Consider the following 18,628-nt stretch of genomic DNA (forward strand, 5'->3'; position numbering starts at 1 on the left):
AACCAACCATCTCTGTCACTGGTGGGACAGTACAACAGAGGGAGGTAACCAACCATCTCTGTCACTGGTGGGACAGTACCACCGAGGGAGGTAACCAACCATCTCTGTCACTGGTGGGACAGTATCACCGAGGGAGGTAACCAACCATCTCTGTCACTGGTGGGACAGTATCACCGAGGGAGGTAACCAACCATCTCTGTCACTGGTGGGACAGTACCACCGAGGGAGGTAACCAACCATCTCTGTCACTGGTGGGACAGTACCACCGAGGGAGGTAACCAACCATCTCTGTCACTGGTGGGACAGTATCACCGAGGGAGGTAACCAACCATCTCTGTCACTGGTGGGACAGTACCACCGAGGGAGGTAACCTACCATCTCTGTCACTGGTGGGACAGTACCACCGAGGGAGGTAACCAACCATCTCTGTCACTGGTGGGACAGTACCACCGAGGGAGGTAACCAACCATCTCTGTCACTGGTGGGACAGTACCACCGAGGGAGGTAACCAACCATCTCTGTCACTGGTGGGACAGTACCACCGAGGGAGGTAACCTACCATGAATGCAGGCAGTACCACCCCATGCATTCTCCAATGGAGCATGGCGTCTTTAAGAGGTGGTTCGCACACAGATACAGAGAGAAACAGGGTGAGAGGGCTACATGGGATTAACTTTTTCTCTTGCTTTATCTTCTGCCCAATACACCATCTTAGGATGACCTTTCAATACAAAAGGTCCATTGGGTGGATGGGGAGATTGATGCTCAATAGGTTTCACCCACGCCCCTCATAACATGGGAGGGGGAATCCTCGGGGAAACTGTTCAACAGAAGCTGATGTGGGGTTGTGAAAAAGAAATCCGTGACTTACTGTGGGAATGTCCCAGGGAGGAGGGTCCCATGTGAGGTGGTGGGCATGTGGTGTAAAGCCCTGAACTGGGAGGATCTGGAGGTGGCTCTTCTGCAGGTCACAGGTCAGTCAGCGGTCACTGGGCACTGCCAGTAGCTTGCATTGTTCATCGTTGGTGTCCCAGGCCCTCTGGTGCTGCTGCACCCTACCTGAGTGAGCAACACTCTCAGTGTATACTGGACCCTCCTAGGAAAGGGAAGGCCGACCACACAAGGCTAACTACCAGAGCCGGAGAGGGGTTTGACATTCAGATAAAGTATAATGCAGGACTGGCATTAACCAAATAAACCTCCACCCAGATCTATATTCTAAAGAAAACAACGTCTACATATAGGAAACTTTGGGCTGGTTTAATAATGCACAGGAAAGAAAGCTAGAAGGTTTTAGCACCTCCTGTCTGTGTTAGATAAAACCCGGCATTACATCATAGTGCCTAGGCAGCAAGGCGCTACAATTCTCTTGCAGGACACTGTCGTCTATCGGGCAGAATGCCTTAGACACTTATCGGATTCTAAATCCTACCGGGCCCTAGAGTCAGATCCCACATCTAGACTCTCCCGAGAGATCAAACAGCTGGTTGAGGAAGGGGAGGCAGAGGGATGGATAACTTCACATGAGGCTAAATTCCTGGTGACCAGCAACCCAGTGATGCCCTACTTTTACTGCCTCCCCAAAATTCACAAACAGCAACGACCGCCTCCTGGCCGTCCCATTATCTGTGGGATCGGTTCATTACTAGAACCTCTGTCCAAATTCGTAGACGTGTTTTTACGACCTATGGTCAGTGAGATGCCAACTTACCTTAAAGACACGGCAGACGTTCTACGACTCTTACCTGAGATAGAGTTCAACTCTGACACCGATCTCTTGGCCAGTTTGGACGTAGAGTCTCTCTCTTTATACGTGTATTCCCCAGCAAGAGACCCTCGACGCCATCAGAGGCCTTTTGGAAGCACGTTCTCTGGACAGTATCACCCCTGTGCCTTTCATCATGGATTGTGCCAGACTAGCCATGATGGAGAACTACTTCAAGTTTGAGGACCAGATCTTCCTCCAGACATCTGGGACTTCAATGGGCAGTGTTTTCGCTCCTAGCCTCGCCAACCTCTATGTCCATCTATTCGAACAGGACTTTGTACTCAACCACAGCAACCCGTATCGTCATCATCTGTTGCTGTGGAAGAGATACATAGATGACATCCTTGTGGTTTGGCGGGGCACATGTGACGAAATTCATGCTTTTCACTCATGGTTAAACCAACAGAATGCGTATTTGCGCTTCACCATTGAGTACAACAAACATCGTTTGGCCTTCCTGGATATCTCTATCTTTGTTCACGATAACTCACTGAGTTCTGAACTATATAAGAAACCCATGTCCAGAAACTCTTTGTTGTCCTTTAACAGCCATCATCCGAGGGCACTCCGAGAGAACCTTCCAGTTGGCCAGTTCCTGCGGGTTCGCAGGAACTGCTCGACCAGACAACTGTTCGACAAACATGCTGAGGCACTTGCCAGACAACTAGAATCACGGCAATATCCGAAACGTCTGGTGCGTAAAGCCTGGAAACGGGCGTCTAATAACAATCGTGATGCCCTACTGGACACTGACGCACCCAAGACTACTAATGAGAGACTCACATTTGTCACCACTTTCTGTACTATGTCCAGCCAAATACAGAAAACAGTACGGAGACATTGGCAAATATTGAACATAGCGGATGGCAAGATCTTGCCTCCCTTATTTGCCTTTAAGAGGGGTCCTAGTTTGCGCGACAGTCTGGTTCATACCAGACCGTTGTCACATCCCACAGGTGAGACCAACACTTTGTGGTCACTACCCCCAGTTCGTGGCCACTTTCCCTGCGGAACTTGTAGTGTCTGTCCACAAACCACTAAGACCACCTCAGTGGACATAGGCACAGAACGTCCCTGGATATTACGCAACCACACGAACTGTAATTCAGAATGCGTAATTTACAGAATCACGTGTCCGTGTACCCTACACTATATAGGGTACACCACACGGAAAGTGAAGCTCCGCATAAGCGAGCACAAAAGTACCATCCGCTGCATGAGACAATCCACCCGGATGACGGAGCATTTCCTAGCCAAAAAACACAAGGCTGAGGATTTAAGGTGGCTAGTACTCGAACGCCCGTTTATTCCTCAACACATAACGGACGTTGCCCAGTTCTTATTTTCCAAAGAACAAAAATGGATTTTTAAGTTGAAGACTGACACCAAAGGACTGAACGACAACATACCATGGGCTTCGGTCTATACTTGAATCAGTTAGACTGTCTCAGTGTTAATCATTCTAGTAAACACTGATGTTTGATCTAGTTCAGTTACTCTATCATCAAGAGTAGCCTCTCTCAGCGGGAGGAATAAGCTCCCTTATAGCCTCGTGGGCACCCAAGGATTCAGTCGATATACCTTTTCCTAGAGACATCGCTATCTGTCTACTGAACCGATGCCATTACAACATCCCACAGTGTGCAGATATGTTTAGCTTCACGAGATCTTGTTCTGTAGCCTAGTGCACAATGACACTACATGTATTCAGCAAGGGATTATACATTACCAACTGTCCCAAGTCATGGTGGGTAAACCACTCCTTGTGCCTTTTCTAGGACTTAACTTATTCATGTCTAATGAATGAATAACTGACACCTGACCAAATCGCCAGTTGACATGATCACTTTACCTTTGTCCAACACCATTGATTAGTCATACTCAAGTGCCCCTATTGATTAGCACTAAAGACTGGGCTTCTCATCTTCCCGGAGTATTGTGATGTCTCACGCAGGCGCGGGAAGACTCCATTACTCCCCGAGTGGGGATTATAGATTACATATTACCACTGCCCCATAGTCATGGTGGGTAAATCACTCCTTGTGCCTTTTATAGGATTTAATCTATTATTGTCAAAAGCACCAATAACTTACACCTAACAGGAGGCACTAAAGACTGAGCTTTCCATCTCCCCGGTGTGTTACGATGTCTCGCGCATGCGCGGGCCGACTCCATTACTCCCCGACGCATGCGCGTTAGACATACGAGGTCCCCATTAGTGGCGCGATCTATACCACACACCGCACCTTAAACGTAGGCGGACTTATTCTGTGGTGATTCGCCTTGTTGTGATTATTTTGATTATCTCGTAACACATTCTAATTTGGACTGGCTAGGTACATCGGCGTAATGTCCGGCACTAACGCATGCGCGTTTCAATCAGCACTTGCCCTAGGCGCATGCGCTTCACTGTACATAGACGCTGCTTCAGTGCAAGTGAACGAGCAGCTGAATTCAATTTAAGACGCACGCGTCTCACACGAGCGCTATTAATAAGCAGCCTCCCCGTCCTGCCGATACCTCCCAGACAGCTTGCGAGTTAGTCAGAGGTATCGACGGACAGGTGAGGAGGCAGGCTGCGTGTGCTCTGTGCTGACTTCATTTTAAATATACTCCTGAACTTAGAACTGGTGGGTTGATTTCTGGCGATAGATTCCAGGGTTGGTTTCTCTTTTACCCATCAACATTCTTTTATGATTACATCTGCCCCTGGTCATACTAGATGCCTGACTGGCTCTTCTCAAGAGACATCGACTTAACTACACAGACCTAGTCATGAGGTCTTGGACCTGTCTCTTTAAAGCGCGCATACAGCTGATTGTAATTTCAGAACGCGCACGTCCAACACGATCGCAACTAAGTAGCACCCTTTCTGTCCTGCCAAACGCCTCTCAGACAGCCTGCAAGTTAGCCAGAGATGTCGATAGATAGGCAAGGTGGAAGACAGCATGTTCTATGTTTTGGTTGTTGGATTTCTGTTGACAGCTCTTTCAACAACTGAATAACAATCATTCATAGTTATGTTTGACCCTGGTCATACTGGATGTCTGATAGGATGTTCTAAAGAGACATCACCTTAACACTACTAGACTTTTATGGGCGGTCACGAGGTCTCGGACTTTTTTAATCAATTTTGGTTCCTTTATAATTTGTTTAAAATATGTGTGTTGAGCTTTGAGCAGATGGGTATCCATTGGCAATCTGTCTGGTTTCTTTCTCCACATTTAAACAGAGCGGTGCCTCCTTCTCCGAGCAGTCAGCCGGGTGAGGTGAGGCTGTTCTCCCACACAAAGCTGGGTGAGTCTTTTTCAATTTTCTATACAAATTTAGTATTTAAAAACATCATTTTGGAGTTTAGTTGTTAATCTGGGTGATGCTGAATCAGCTTTGCCTTGTGGCAATCAGTAGTTGTGTTTTGATATGCATGAGGTTCATATATACTTTTCTTTTTTAGGAATGAAGACATCGTTCTTACGCTCTAGTTTGAGCCTTTTTTGGTAGGGTGGCAATCGCCACACCGGTATCCCACACTCACATTTGGTATATGGGGTTAGTTATATCACCTTATAATTAGTTTTGCAGTAGCTCTTTCTTTTGGTCCTGATGAAAGCCGGGTTAAGTCACCGTAACGGCTGAAACATGTCGACCACACTCTCACATGAACCAAAGACTAGCCTGTAAAAAATATATAACAGACTATAGGTTCTTTTAGACATGAAACTTGGTTGATCCACATTAAACATATTTTTTGACCAAGTATTCATTTTTAACTCCACTTCACTTTCTTGCACTGCACATCACTGGAGCCCTCAACTACTTGGGTACACACCCTGGCAGGAGTGTATTCCTTTTCCGGGTATCACTGGCCGGTGCACCTAGGCAGAGTCCCTGGGGACCTGCATATACGGGCCTAGACAGTGATTCCCAGGAGTACCAGATGACGATGCTCCGCCAATAAGGGTGGGCTGATGGACTCCTATCTCCTGTGAGGGGTTGCCCCAATTACTTGTAGGATCTCCTGCGTTTCTCTACATTAACTATTGTTTTGCTATTCTGTTCTGCCACGGACTGTGCACCTTCTGCTGGTTTCATTGTGTCTATTTGGGATTGGAGGTGTTTCAGTCCTTAAACCAAGTCCCTTATTTTGACCCTCGTTTAAAATTTGTTGTTTGGCTACAATTCTCTTAACAAGTGAACACCTTTAGTATATGGGAGGGATCACAGAGACTTTTCAGACCCCGAATTCCTCAGGCGTTGTGGCATGTCAGATGCCAATAAACTCTGATTCTGCAGCTATACAGCGGGGTATATTAGAGCAGGCTGAACGCTAAACTCTAGCTTCCAGGGCTCTGGTCTATCTGCCCATGCCTTGGTATTTTAGCAGCTCTGGGTTTTTTTCCCCCCAGAGATTTATATAGCGTGAACTTGACCCGAAGGTATCGGAGCGCTTTACATTAGCACCAGTTGCTTACACGCGGAAACATTCATTTTCTTTTAGGCACAGGGAGATTAAGGGATTTGGCCAGAATCACAGGATGTTGAGCGTTCCTGCCAAGACTCGAACCCGGTTCCCCAGTGTTGAGGTTTACCGCTCTAGCTGTAAGGCCACATCCACTCCCCAAATCCCCATCATCCTCTCTGGTGTTAGGGAGGATAGGAAGGATTGTCTGAGCTAGGACTGCATGTCTATGCTGCAGCCCAACAAACCCAGTATCCAGTTATGAATGGCATCCCAGCCATACTGCTAATGGGGTGACTGGCACTAGAACACTGCACAGCATCCCTAGTCAATGGGGGCTCAAAGTACCAGTCCATAGAGGCCTCAGTGCCATGATACGGTTACTAGACCCAGTCAGGGGAGAGGTTTGCCTTCCTTCAAGTTTAGTATGCCACGTGTCCCGCAGCTTATCAAGGGACCTCGTTGTGTCTCAAACCTCAGGCACCTGTACATAGGCTGTTCCTTCAATCTGGCCCCAGTGGCCTCCAAGGCGCCCACTCTGTCCACTGGGGATCCTTGGATCAGGGTGAAGATTACACTTATCTTCAGATCACAATCCCTCGCGAATGTTCCTGTGGGCGCAGGACATGACAAGCATCCTACACGACACGTTCCTGAAGGGAGAGGAAGGCCCTCTAAGGCTCAGACACATGTGACCTACACGACAGGTTCCTGAAGGGAGAGGAAGGCCCTCTAAGGCTCGGACACATGTGACCTACACGACAGGTTCCTGAAGGGAGAGGAAGGCCCTCTAAGGCTCGGACACATGTGACCTACACTACAGGTTCCTGAAGTGAGAGGAAGGCCCTCTAAGGCTCAGACACATGTGACCTACACGACAGGTTCCTGAAGTGAGAGGAAGGCCCTCTAAGGCTCAGACACATGTGACCTACACGACAGGTTCCTGAAGTGAGAGGAAGGCCCTCTAAGGCTCAGACACATGTGACCTACACAACAGGTTCCTGAAGTGAGAGGAAGGCCCTCTAAGGCTCAGACACATGTGACCTACACGACAGGTTCCTGAAGTGAGAGGAAGGCCCTCTAAGGCTCAGACACATGTGACCTACACGACAGGTTCCTGAAGTGAGAGGAAGGCCCTCTAAGGCTCAGACACATGTGACCTACACGACAGGTTCCTGAAGTGAGAGGAAGGACCTCTAAGGCTCAGACACATGTGACCTACACGACAGGTTCCTGAAGTGAGAGGAAGGCCCTCTAAGGCTCAGACACATGGGACCTACACGACAGGTTCCTGAAGTGAGAGGAAGGCCCTCTAAGGCTCAGACACATGTGACCTACACGACAGGTTCCTGAAGTGAGAGGAAGGCCCTCTAAGGCTCAGACACATGTGACCTACACGACAGGTTCCTGAAGTGAGAGGAAGGCCCTCTCCTTCACGACAGGTTCCTGAAGTGAGAGGAAGGCCCTCTAAGGCTCAGACACATGTGACCTACACGACAGGTTCCTGAAGGGAGAGGAAGGCCCTCTAAGGCTCAGACACATGTGACCTACACGACAGGTTCCTGAAGTGAGAGGAAGGCCCTCTAAGACTCAGACACATGTGACCTTCACGACAGGTTCCTGAAGTGAGAGGAAGGCCCTCTAAGGCTCAGACACATGTGACCTACACGACAGGTTCCTGAAGGGAGAGGAAGGCCCTCTAAGGCTCAGACACATGTGACCTACACGACAGGTTCCTGAAGTGAGAGGAAGGCCCTCTAAGACTCAGACACATGTGACCTACATGACAGGTTCCTGAAGTGAGAGGAAGGCCCTCTAAGGCTCGGACACATGTGACCTACACGACAGGTTCCTGAAGGGAGAGGAAGGCCCTCTAAGGCTCGGACACATGTGACCTACACGACAGGTTCCTGAAGTGAGAGGAAGGCCCTCTAAGGCTCGGACACATGTGACCTACACGACAGGTTCCTGAAGTGAGAGGAAGGCCCTCTAAGGCTCAGACACATGTGACCTAAACGACAGGTTCCTGAAGTGAAAGGAAGGCCCTCTAAGGCTCAGACACATGTGACCTACACGACAGGTTCCTGAAGTGAGAGGAAGGCCCTCTAAGGCTCAGACACATGTGACCTACACGACAGGTTCCTGAAGTGAGAGGAAGGCCCTCTAAGGCTCAGACACATGTGACCTACACGACAGGTTCCTGAAGTGAGAGGAAGGCCCTCTAAGGCTCAGACACATGTGACCTAAACGACAGGTTCCTGAAGTGAGAGGAAGGCCCTCTTAGGCTCAGACACATGTGACCTACACGACAGGTTCCTGAAGTGAGAGGAAGGCCCTCTAAGGCTCAGACACATGTGACCTACACGACAGGTTCCTGAAGTGAGAGGAAGGCCCTCTAAGGCTCAGACACATGTGACCTAAACGACAGGTTCCTGAAGTGAGAGGAAGGCCCTCTAAGGCTCAGACACATGTGACCTAAACGACAGGTTCCTGAAGTGAGAGGAAGGCCCTCTAAGGCTCAGACACATGTGACCTACACGACACGTTCCTGAAGTGAGAGGAAGGCCCTCTAAGGCTCAGACACATGTGACCTACACGACAGGTTCCTGAAGTGAGAGGAAGGCCCTCTAAGGCTCAGACACATGTGACCTACACGACAGGTTCCTGAAGTGAGAGGAAGGCCCTCTAAGGCTCAGACACATGTGACCTACACGACACGTTCCTGAAGTGAGAGGAAGGCCCTCTAAGGCTCAGACACATGTGACCTACACGACAGGTTCCTGAAGTGAGAGGAAGGCCCTCTAAGGCTCAGACACATGTGACCTACACGACAGGTTCCTGAAGTGAGAGGAAGGCCCTCTAAGGCTCAGACACATGTGACCTACACGACAGGTTCCTGAAGTGAGAGGAAGGCCCTCTAAGGCTCAGACACATGTGACCTACACTACAAGTTCCTGAAGTGAGAGGAAGGCCCTCTAAGGCTCAGACACATGTGACCTACACTACAAGTTCCTGAAGTGAGAGGAAGGCCCTCTAAGGCTCAGACACATGTGACCTACACGACAGGTTCCTGAAGTGAGAGGAAGGCCCTCTAAGGCTCAGACACATGTGACCTACACGACAGGTTCCTGAAGTGAGAGGAAGGCCCTCTAAGGCTTAGACACATGTGACCTACACTACAGGCTCCTGAAGTGAGAGGAAGGCCCTCTAAGGCTCAGACACATGTGACCTACACGACAGGTTCCTGAAGGGAGAGGAAGGCCCTCTAAGACTCAGACATATGTGACCTACACGACAGGTTCCTGAAGTGAGAGGAAGGCCCTCTAAGGCTCAGACACATGTGACCTACACTACAAGTTCCTGAAGTGAGAGGAAGGCCCTCTAAGGCTCAGACACATGTGACCTACACTACAAGTTCCTGAAGTGAGAGGAAGGCCCTCTAAGGCTCAGACATATGTGACCTACACTACAAGTTCCTGAAGTGAGAGGAAGGCCCTCTAAGGCTCAGACACATGTGACCTACACTACAAGTTCCTGAAGTGAGAGGAAGGCCCTCTAAGGCTCAGACACATGTGACCTACACGACAGGTTCCTGAAGTGAGAGGAAGGCCCTCTAAGGCTCAGACACATGTGACCTACACGACAGGTTCCTGAAGTGAGAGGAAGGCCCTCTAAGGCTCAGACATATGTGACCTACACTACAAGTTCCTGAAGTGAGAGGAAGGCCCTCTAAGGCTCAGACATATGTGACCTACACTACAAGTTCCTGAAGTGAGAGGAAGGCCCTCTAAGGCGCAGACACATGTGACCTACACGACAGGTTCCTGAAGTGAGAGGAAGGCCCTCTAAGGCTCAGACACATGTGACCTACACGACAGGTTCCTGAAGTGAGAGGAAGGCCCTCTAAGGCTCAGACACATGTGACCTACCCTACAGGTAAAATGTGCAGCTCTCATGGCTAAAGACCCAACAGCGTCAATAAGAGCCGTTCGAAACTCTTTAGAGGGACCAAGCGGACGATAAATCAGTAGGTCCAACAAGGTATAGTTGACATTGAAAGATATCCCAAAAAGCACAGCTTCGCATCCTGCGAGGGACTCCCTCGCAAAGGAGCTTGAATAGGAAGATTTAAAAATGACTGCAATGCCACCCCCTCGAGACCCTCTATTGAGCGGCTTGACACTAAAGCCCGGGGGAAGCGCCAGACCCGTTCGGCCACATTTTCATCAGACAGCCATGTCTCGGTTGGGAAAAGGGCATCCGGGGCTTCATCTAGTATCAAGTCATAGACAGCAGCATGATGCTTAACTAGGGAGCGGCAGTTTAAACTCAGCAGTTTTATTTTGGGGCTGGTGCTAAGGGCAGGACTTGAGGGTGGCAGAAGCAAAAGACGCCCAGGAATTAAACCCACAATACAAGCTGCAACAAGCATTGGCATAGCCAATAGGTCTCGCTTTTGGACCTTATAAGTATTTAGTTATGCAACTGTTGCATGGCTAAACACGTATAAGGTCCCAAAAGCGAGACCTATTGGCTATGCCAACGCTTGTTATGTCTTTGTTTTACGCCCTTTACTGTACTAATCTGTAGGAGAGGGAAAGCAACAAGGGTTGAATGCTGGCAGCCAGAACAAGGAGCATACCGAAGAATTATTTGGCATGAACTGCAGTTGTAAGCACTGGTTTGAAGCTATGGGTGTGTTGGGAGGTGTAGCGGGGGCAGGTGTAGTGATTGGTCTCGTGTAGCTACGAGACCTACAGGTCGGTGGTGTGATCTCTCCAGGCCGGCGCATGCCAGTCGTACACATACTTGCCATTTGAGTGGTGTATTGTTTTCGTGGAGTGAGTGGACGCCGTCTGCAAGGCTGTCGGCAGCGTTATTCAGTTCAAAGCAGGGGCGGCTCGCAGGTGGCGTGCGCTCCCGGCCCTCGGTTCATATGTGATGGAATATACATCAACCTTGTATCTACTCCAAGCTGCGCCCTGCCTCCTCATTACAGAAGGGAGGGCACACACTGCACCTGCCTCTTACCGCTCGCATTGCCAATTCGTCGTTACTAGATGTCCCTCACGAGTCGACACGAGTCAAATGCAAAAGCTTCATGAAAGGGTTTCAATGCTATTGCATTTGACTCGTGAGGGACATCTAGTAACGACGAATGGTACTGCAGCTTGATGTAACAATAATTTCAATGCTTTTGCATTTGACTCGTGAGGGACATCTAGTAATGACTAGTTGAACTGCAGCTTTTTGTAGAATTATTTTGATATTGGACACTATAATATTCACTGCCCACTGCTAATCTTGTCCCATAATGCTTTGCAGGGCCTTTGGTTGGGACTGTATTTTTGCCCATAACTGTGCTTGGGGTGGTCCTAGGAGGAAGGGACCACCACGGAATCGTTCACCAGCATGATATGCTCTTTGTGTTCAAGGTATCTGCTTGGTCCTCACCCTAGGTTAGGGGGGACCCCAAAATCATCACCTGTCTCATTGCCTAACCTTTACATTCACAGTTCACTTTTGTGAATTGGTTATGTTTTCTAGCATGTAAAATGCATTAGCAAACTATTTGTGGGCATTGTTGTTATTGTTGCTATGCTACATGTTGTAGCACACATACTCGTAGTACTCAAAACATGGCTCTTCGGCAGATCTCCTCCTTGATGGACTGGAACCCGCACCTTCCCTTCTCCTCAGCGCCTTGACGCGCTCAACAAACCCATGATTGATTAATCCCTGTACTCTAGTCACGGGGACTCTTAGGGTGTACCCAAATTCCGGCGCCAGGATCGCATCACTTCCGGCACCCAATGGGTCGGGGCGAGGTATTTATATTATATTATATTCCTCCTGGTCACGCTGTCTCCCTCCCTACCGCATACCCAGCGTTCTGGCTGGAGGACGCGGAGAGGTAGGGAACATGTTGACTTGTTAATTTGTGTTGCAGGCGGAGTTACAGGGCGATCCCGAGGCTGACTGGCACATAGAGGTACCCTCGTCATGAGCACAATAGGGGTGCCCAAACCCCTGGAGTCTTTATGGCAGTACCCTTGATAAACGTCTGCACCCCGTTAGTCCTTCGGGCAGTTGTAAGCTTGAGCAACGGGGGGCTTACCTTGTTACACTCCGCCCCTGAAAAGCGTGAGTAAAGTCATGTACTGGTGGTTCACAGTATTTAAGGGGGGTAATCCCCATATAAATGGTAGCACCAATTGGGTTGGCTATGGTGCAGTTTGGCTCATCAGGGTGGGCAGGGCAGCTTAGGTCAGTCACCGCTGCGTGCCCTTGGACCGCCCGTAAGTGAACCCACCACGTTGGCATACTCCTTCTATGAAATAAACCTGCAGCAAACTGTTTTCCAGCAAACCTGTTTTTGTGTGATTATTTATTAAAGTGCATGCTATGTTCATATTGCGTGGGGAGGGTTGTCTATATCGGCACAAAATGTTGTACAGAGTTTGAGTTTTGTTTTCGAGCTTTATTCCGTTATTGGTATTCTTTCAAAAGGCAACATAGTAGAAGAAAAACAGTTTTTAAACTAACCGTATGTGTCAGATAGAAGGTTGCCTTACTCCTAAACCAGGTTCAACCTCAAGCTAATATGGTCATAAATGCAACCCAATTTAACAAGAAAGAATTTTCTGTGAAATGTACCTCTAGGAAATACTGTTGGGACCAATGATCTGCAACCTCTGCCAGGAGAGCAATAGACGCCGGACTCGCATGATGTCGATCCAGGCGATTGCTGTTTGTTTATGAATGTTGTTTAAGTCAACACACACAGGATCCCATCCACACAACTGTGAGAGGTGGGCTGCTGCTATTTTAAAATACATCTTTGAAATAATATGCATTTATTTGAATACTAAATGTGTGCAGATCGCAGAATCTAAATAGCAGGAATGTGGTGACTTCTCTCTGATGCCACTACATGTCAGTGTATAATTGTAAACACTGAAAACGATTATTAAAATGGTGCTCGATAACAGCGAGACATAGGACCCCATATACAGAACTGAAACTGTGCCGCATGCGCTGAAGCGTGTGCGAGGCCAACTTTATTAATAATTATTTTTGCAGCAGTAGAGCCTCTGTGTCCAGCAGCTCTGTAAATGCATGATTAATGCATGCTAGTGTGGTGATGCGAACACCAGCACTAAAACGTGTTAGTCTAACCCGTGTTGCGTGGTACTTGGCAGCGCTGGAACATATGAGGATCTACACCTGTGTGGGACTGGCTGCAAAAAGCTTCGTATTAATGGCTTTTGGGAGCTGTAGGTGACCCTGTCGGGGGCAGGGTATCAAGGAGATACGGGTAGGACAGCGTCAGGACACAACAGCGTCTCTTACTTTTGTGACTCTGGCTTAGACATGCTTCCACCTGGTGTAAATAACTCATTCAATCCTGTACTTTACTTCTATTCACAAATCCAAGGTTGGTTTTTGACTTATTGTTAAAACGTAACTTTCCTTCACTCACATTCCCTCCATCACATCCCATTCAAGGATATTTTGTGCTCCCTACCTTAACATATCTGAGTTTATCCACAAGCAGTATCCCTTCTGACCCCCCCCCCCCCCCCCCCATCAGGGTGCGCCATGCGGGTATTTATTCACATCTCCCCTCCCTCCCCCCTGTGCAGCCAGAGTTCTGCTGCCCTTTTATCCTCAGCCTTCTCTGCCCCCCTTCTCTTTAGTTTTTGAAGTCTGTTCATGTCATCTTCACATTCCTTTAGTGGCCTCTGTATCTCCATGAATGATGGGCCTCTGTGCTCTGTCTCTTCCCATAACACACTCACGTCACTGCTTCAGGTCTCCGCATCAGTGCTTCCTTTATGCATGGTGTTCCTTTGTTTTTGTTGCGGATACAATCCTATACAAATTTAAATACAACTGCGAATGTATACACAGCTTGAACTTCAGTGTTTATGGCCCCTCTCTGGCCAGAAAGGCATGGTTGGGCATGTCCTGGGTTTGTACAACCTACTTTGTAGGGCTGAGTAGGAAGACAGGTGGCTGTTTATCAAAGTTTAATTGAACCCTATGTCCAGGTTCATTATTTGCAAATTCCATTCATCCGTGTCTCAAGCTAACTAAATATGGTGCAACGGTATATCTACCTGAACAGGCAGATCTGGCCAAAGTCAATAGGAACGCACTGCCATTTAGAATCTGCTATGGAGCATATGGTCTGGCTGAGAAACAGTGGCCTCCTGTTATTCCTAAATACAGGTATTCGGTCAAGTGTCCTTCAATGGAAAAACTTTGTCCACTTTGCAAAAATGTTGTTTACTATCTTAACCTTGTATTACTTTTCTGTAAGGCTCTACAAAAAAAAATCAACATAAATCTCTGCTTTGTCCTCTGTTTTTAAAACACAATATAAATATAACTTCTGCATTGGAGGCCCTGTGTTTATATTGCCATCTGCAAATATGCCACAGTGTATTTCAAATGTTTTAGAGTGTTTTACCTTTGTATTGATGAACTGTCATGTTTCCAGCAGACACACATTCCTTTAAATTACTTGGCAGGCGCCATGTTTGATAATGCACTCCAGTCCTCTTCCCATATTATAAAGTAGAGAACTCAACTTACACAAGTTCTTGGCTACATCTGTAAGGCTGGACTGTAGCATAAATAGACTTTAACAGTGAACACTTCTTACGTTACGCATGCAGTAAATGTGTTACTATTACAAGCAGTCATTGGAGTCCCCACTTGGCGTAATATTTACAAACTGTACTGCTCAGGTGGAAAGGCGGGAGGGTGTCTGATCTGGAAAATCTTTAAGACGTTGATGATAAAAACAAATCTTGGGGATTTGTGGATTCATTGGATCCCTTCTATTTCACAGTATTAAGGTCAATAATATCAACATATATAGACTACCGGCATACCGTCAACGTAAGCATACAATGGTGCGTGTAGATTCACAATTCTTCACTCCACCTCTACCTGCCTTGAAAATATGGTGGTAATCGATCCAGTGGGTGGTAGCCCAAGGGCCGTAACAGATGACAAAAGCAATGATGTCAATAAAAAGAGTGAGATGATAACCTTATACAATTCTACTCCAAGCCCACTGCAACACAATCAAAAGATGAAGATGGCGGACAGCTAGCGAGCAGAGGATTCTCCTGCTGCACGTAATAGCATGCGTGCAGATAGGTGATGAAGCCTGAAAGGACCTCAGAGGTCTGGTGAAAGTGTAGGGAAAGTTACCAAGCACTGTAACATTGGAATGTGTCAATAGGAAATAAAATATTTAAATAAATGTTGGAAATGGTCCTTTTTGCAGGGTTATCCCCAAACAGTTTTCTTCTTCCTCCTATTCTTTCCTGACCTGTTGTTGTTGGCTTTAGGACTCTGGGCACTTTAACACTGCTTATCAGTGCTAAAGTGCAAATGCTCTCTGTGTAAATTGTTATCATGATTGGTTATCCATGATTGGATATTTGATTTACTGATAAACCCCTAGTAAAGTGCACTGAGTGTGCTAGGGCTTGTAAATGAAATGCTACTAATGGGCCTGCAGCACTGATTCAGGCAGATGGCAAGGACCTGCCTCTTGCTTAGACGAGGCCATTAGAGTCCTCTTTGGCTTGAAGGCCCAAGTAATGAGTTTTTAGTAACAGTGCATTGATTTCGCCAGCATTCTTACACCAACATTGTTTTAATTCCTCAGGGGCAGAATGGCTGCCTACCATACCATGCAGCTCGACCGGCATTAAGATTAAAGGCGGTAACTATACCATATTCGTATCCCAAGATGGTAAAGAGACGAAAAAACTGAAGTACAACTGCCCAGAGGGGATGTATCCTCACCCTGTTCTTGGCAGAACGTGCAACCGTGCTGGCAAGTGGTCAACGATGAGATCTCCTGATGGGAGGACTGTGGAGAGAGCGATCTGCAAAGGTAAAGTCCAGCTGTGTGTTGTTGCTTTCCCATGAAGACCGGTTCATGCTCTGTAATATGTTCTGTCACATAGCTCTTTGTAGGATCTGTGCTGTGCACACCACAATCATCCTTTCATTCCTTCACCCAGGTTGATGTCTGTTCACTGATCAAACAATCGCTGCGTGACTGACGGCTAACTTGAAGCGTTCCCCTCTCCACAAGAATCCTGGATCCCTCAGCGGATCGTGTTGAAAATAAATCCCCCCTCCACCTCCACTCCCTAAATCCTTAGAGGGGTGACACTCTTGCATCAGGATTTGTATGTCAACAGATTCTTAAAGAAATCACCTTTCACGACCCACTGTTTTGTGCATGTCCTATAACCCAACACCATATTTGCGAAATAGGATCGCACTCACCTGTTTGGGCCACCCTGCATCCCTTTCCTTCAGGCGGTGCCCTGAATCTTGTAAACCCAGACTTTGTCACACACCTCACTATCAACCTTCCTTCATGGTCCAAACCATCACATGACTTCTCTTTCCCAGAGTCAAAGGTGCTGTGGGTGGCCGCATCTTCATTCATCTCACACCTTCTGCTCATGCGCCTCCTTCCCACGTATACTACCTTCCAATTACCCAAACTAACCATATCCTATTTATTGAAATTACCCTACTGAAGTGCATATGAAACAGTCCCTCACCTACAAGGGCAGCGACTCATATTGTTTCCTCTTTTGATTCTGAATATGCCTGCGATGAACCTTCCTGCATCTCCAGAGACTGTGACTACCATCTGCCACACCGCACTTTATGGCGATAACTAAGATAAAGAACAGCACTAAAAATACAATACCACCAACAGCCTTCCACTAACATGCCATCCTTTCCAACATGCCAGACAGTAATGAAAACATGCCTGTTCAGCGCAGCTCTCCAGATCGCTCTCAGTCCCACACTGCAGCCTCTCCCTCAGCCCAGGAGTCTACAGCAGCACAGAGAGGCCTCCCTTCAATGTGACCCTTCAACAGTCTGCCCCATCTCTGGAGGGTGCAGAGCTCCTCTGGACTCATGTCCACCTGCTGCTCCCTTCCTTAGACTCTGAGCCATGCTGAACCTCAGACTAAGACCCACTAGCAGACTCTTACCTTCAACAACACAATCACTCTTTGGGATCAGACAAACACAATAAAAAGTGATACTCATCTACAATATCTACTCATCCCATGCTGCCAACAGCCCCTCTCTCTTCTTAGACCACGCGACCATACACCAATAGAATCCACTATGGCATTTACGCATATACAGAATCCACACCATCAACTTTCAGCATATGGTAAACATTGGGAAGTACAGATTCACTATTCTAACTCCAAGCCTTCATACCTTGACAACATGTTAATAGTTGAGATTGTGGAGGAGATGTACGTGCAGGTAGATTGGATATTAAGATTTTGATATTATGGTTGCAGACAACTGCATTGAACTCACAATAGTCTATCCGCACCTTCACCCTACACGCGTCCTGAAAAGTAGAATCCATTGACTCCTTCCTGGGTGCCATATAATGACGATGAATGAGCCCCTGGAGGCCGGCAAACATCGAGGAGTTCCCTGATTTCAAACCCAAGACTCAATAGTCTCCTTTGACCCCCCTTCTCAGCTACTTGTCCATATGTGTTTGTGTGTTTTTAATCTTTTTATATGATGAATTTGGAGACTTAAAGCGCAATGATGTTATCACACTTTTAATTGTTTTTAAATCAATCTGAATCTGAATTATTATAATCGTGACACTATGGATTTGTATCAGACCTCATGTGCTTTTATGGTCTATTTTTATTTGACTGAATAAAGAATGTCAATGTACTTGTCCATATCATCAACAGTCTATAATCCCCACTGCGGGGCGGGGCTCATGGCCGCGGGGCGGGGCTCATGGCCGCGGGGCGGGGTTCATGGCCGCGGAGCGGGGCTCATGGCCGCGGGGCAGGGCTCATGGCCGCGGGGCAGGGCTCATGGCAGCGGGCGGGGTTCATGGCCGCGGAGCGGGGCTCATGGCCGCGGGGCAGGGCTCATGGCCGCGGGGCAGGGCTCATGGCCGCGGGGCAGGGCTCATGGCAGCGGGCGGGGTTCATGGCCGCGGAGCGGGGCTCATGGCCGCGGGGCAGGGCTCATGGCCGCGGGGCAGGGCTCATGGCCGCGGGACAGGGCTCATGGCCGCGGGGCAGGGCTCATGGCCGCGGGGCAGGGCTCATGGCCGCGGGGCAGGGCTCATGGCAGCGGGCGGGGTTCATGGCCGCGGAGCGGGGCTCATGGCCGCGGGGCAGGGCTCATGGCCGCGGGGCAGGGCTCATGGCCGCGGGACAGGGCTCATGGCCGCGGGGCAGGGCTCATGGCCAGGCATCAGCTCGACAGCAGGGGAGATATTTAAAGCTAGTTACAGATGATGAAAAATTACTGCTTCAGATAATGTTCCAAGAATGGAAGATATTTTT

The 18,628-nt window shown here is 48.2% G+C and overlaps 1 protein-coding gene across 2 annotated transcripts in view; it reads left to right on the plus strand.

The window, feature by feature from the left end:
* Window positions 1–18,628, plus strand: part of LOC146835421 (complement factor B-like) — a 687,940-nt gene that overhangs the window by 16,527 nt on the left and 652,785 nt on the right. For both annotated transcript variants that reach the window (XM_085602982.1, XM_085602983.1), the window contains exon 2: window positions 15,919–16,149. In XM_085602982.1, the coding sequence (XP_085459108.1) occupies window positions 15,919–16,149 (231 nt within the window). The remainder of the gene's footprint in view (window positions 1–15,918; window positions 16,150–18,628) is intronic.

The sequence above is a fragment of the Triturus cristatus genome, chromosome 4_2, assembly GCF_964204655.1.
Source record: "Triturus cristatus chromosome 4_2, aTriCri1.1, whole genome shotgun sequence".
In the NCBI taxonomy this organism is placed as follows: Eukaryota; Metazoa; Chordata; class Amphibia; order Caudata; family Salamandridae; genus Triturus; species Triturus cristatus.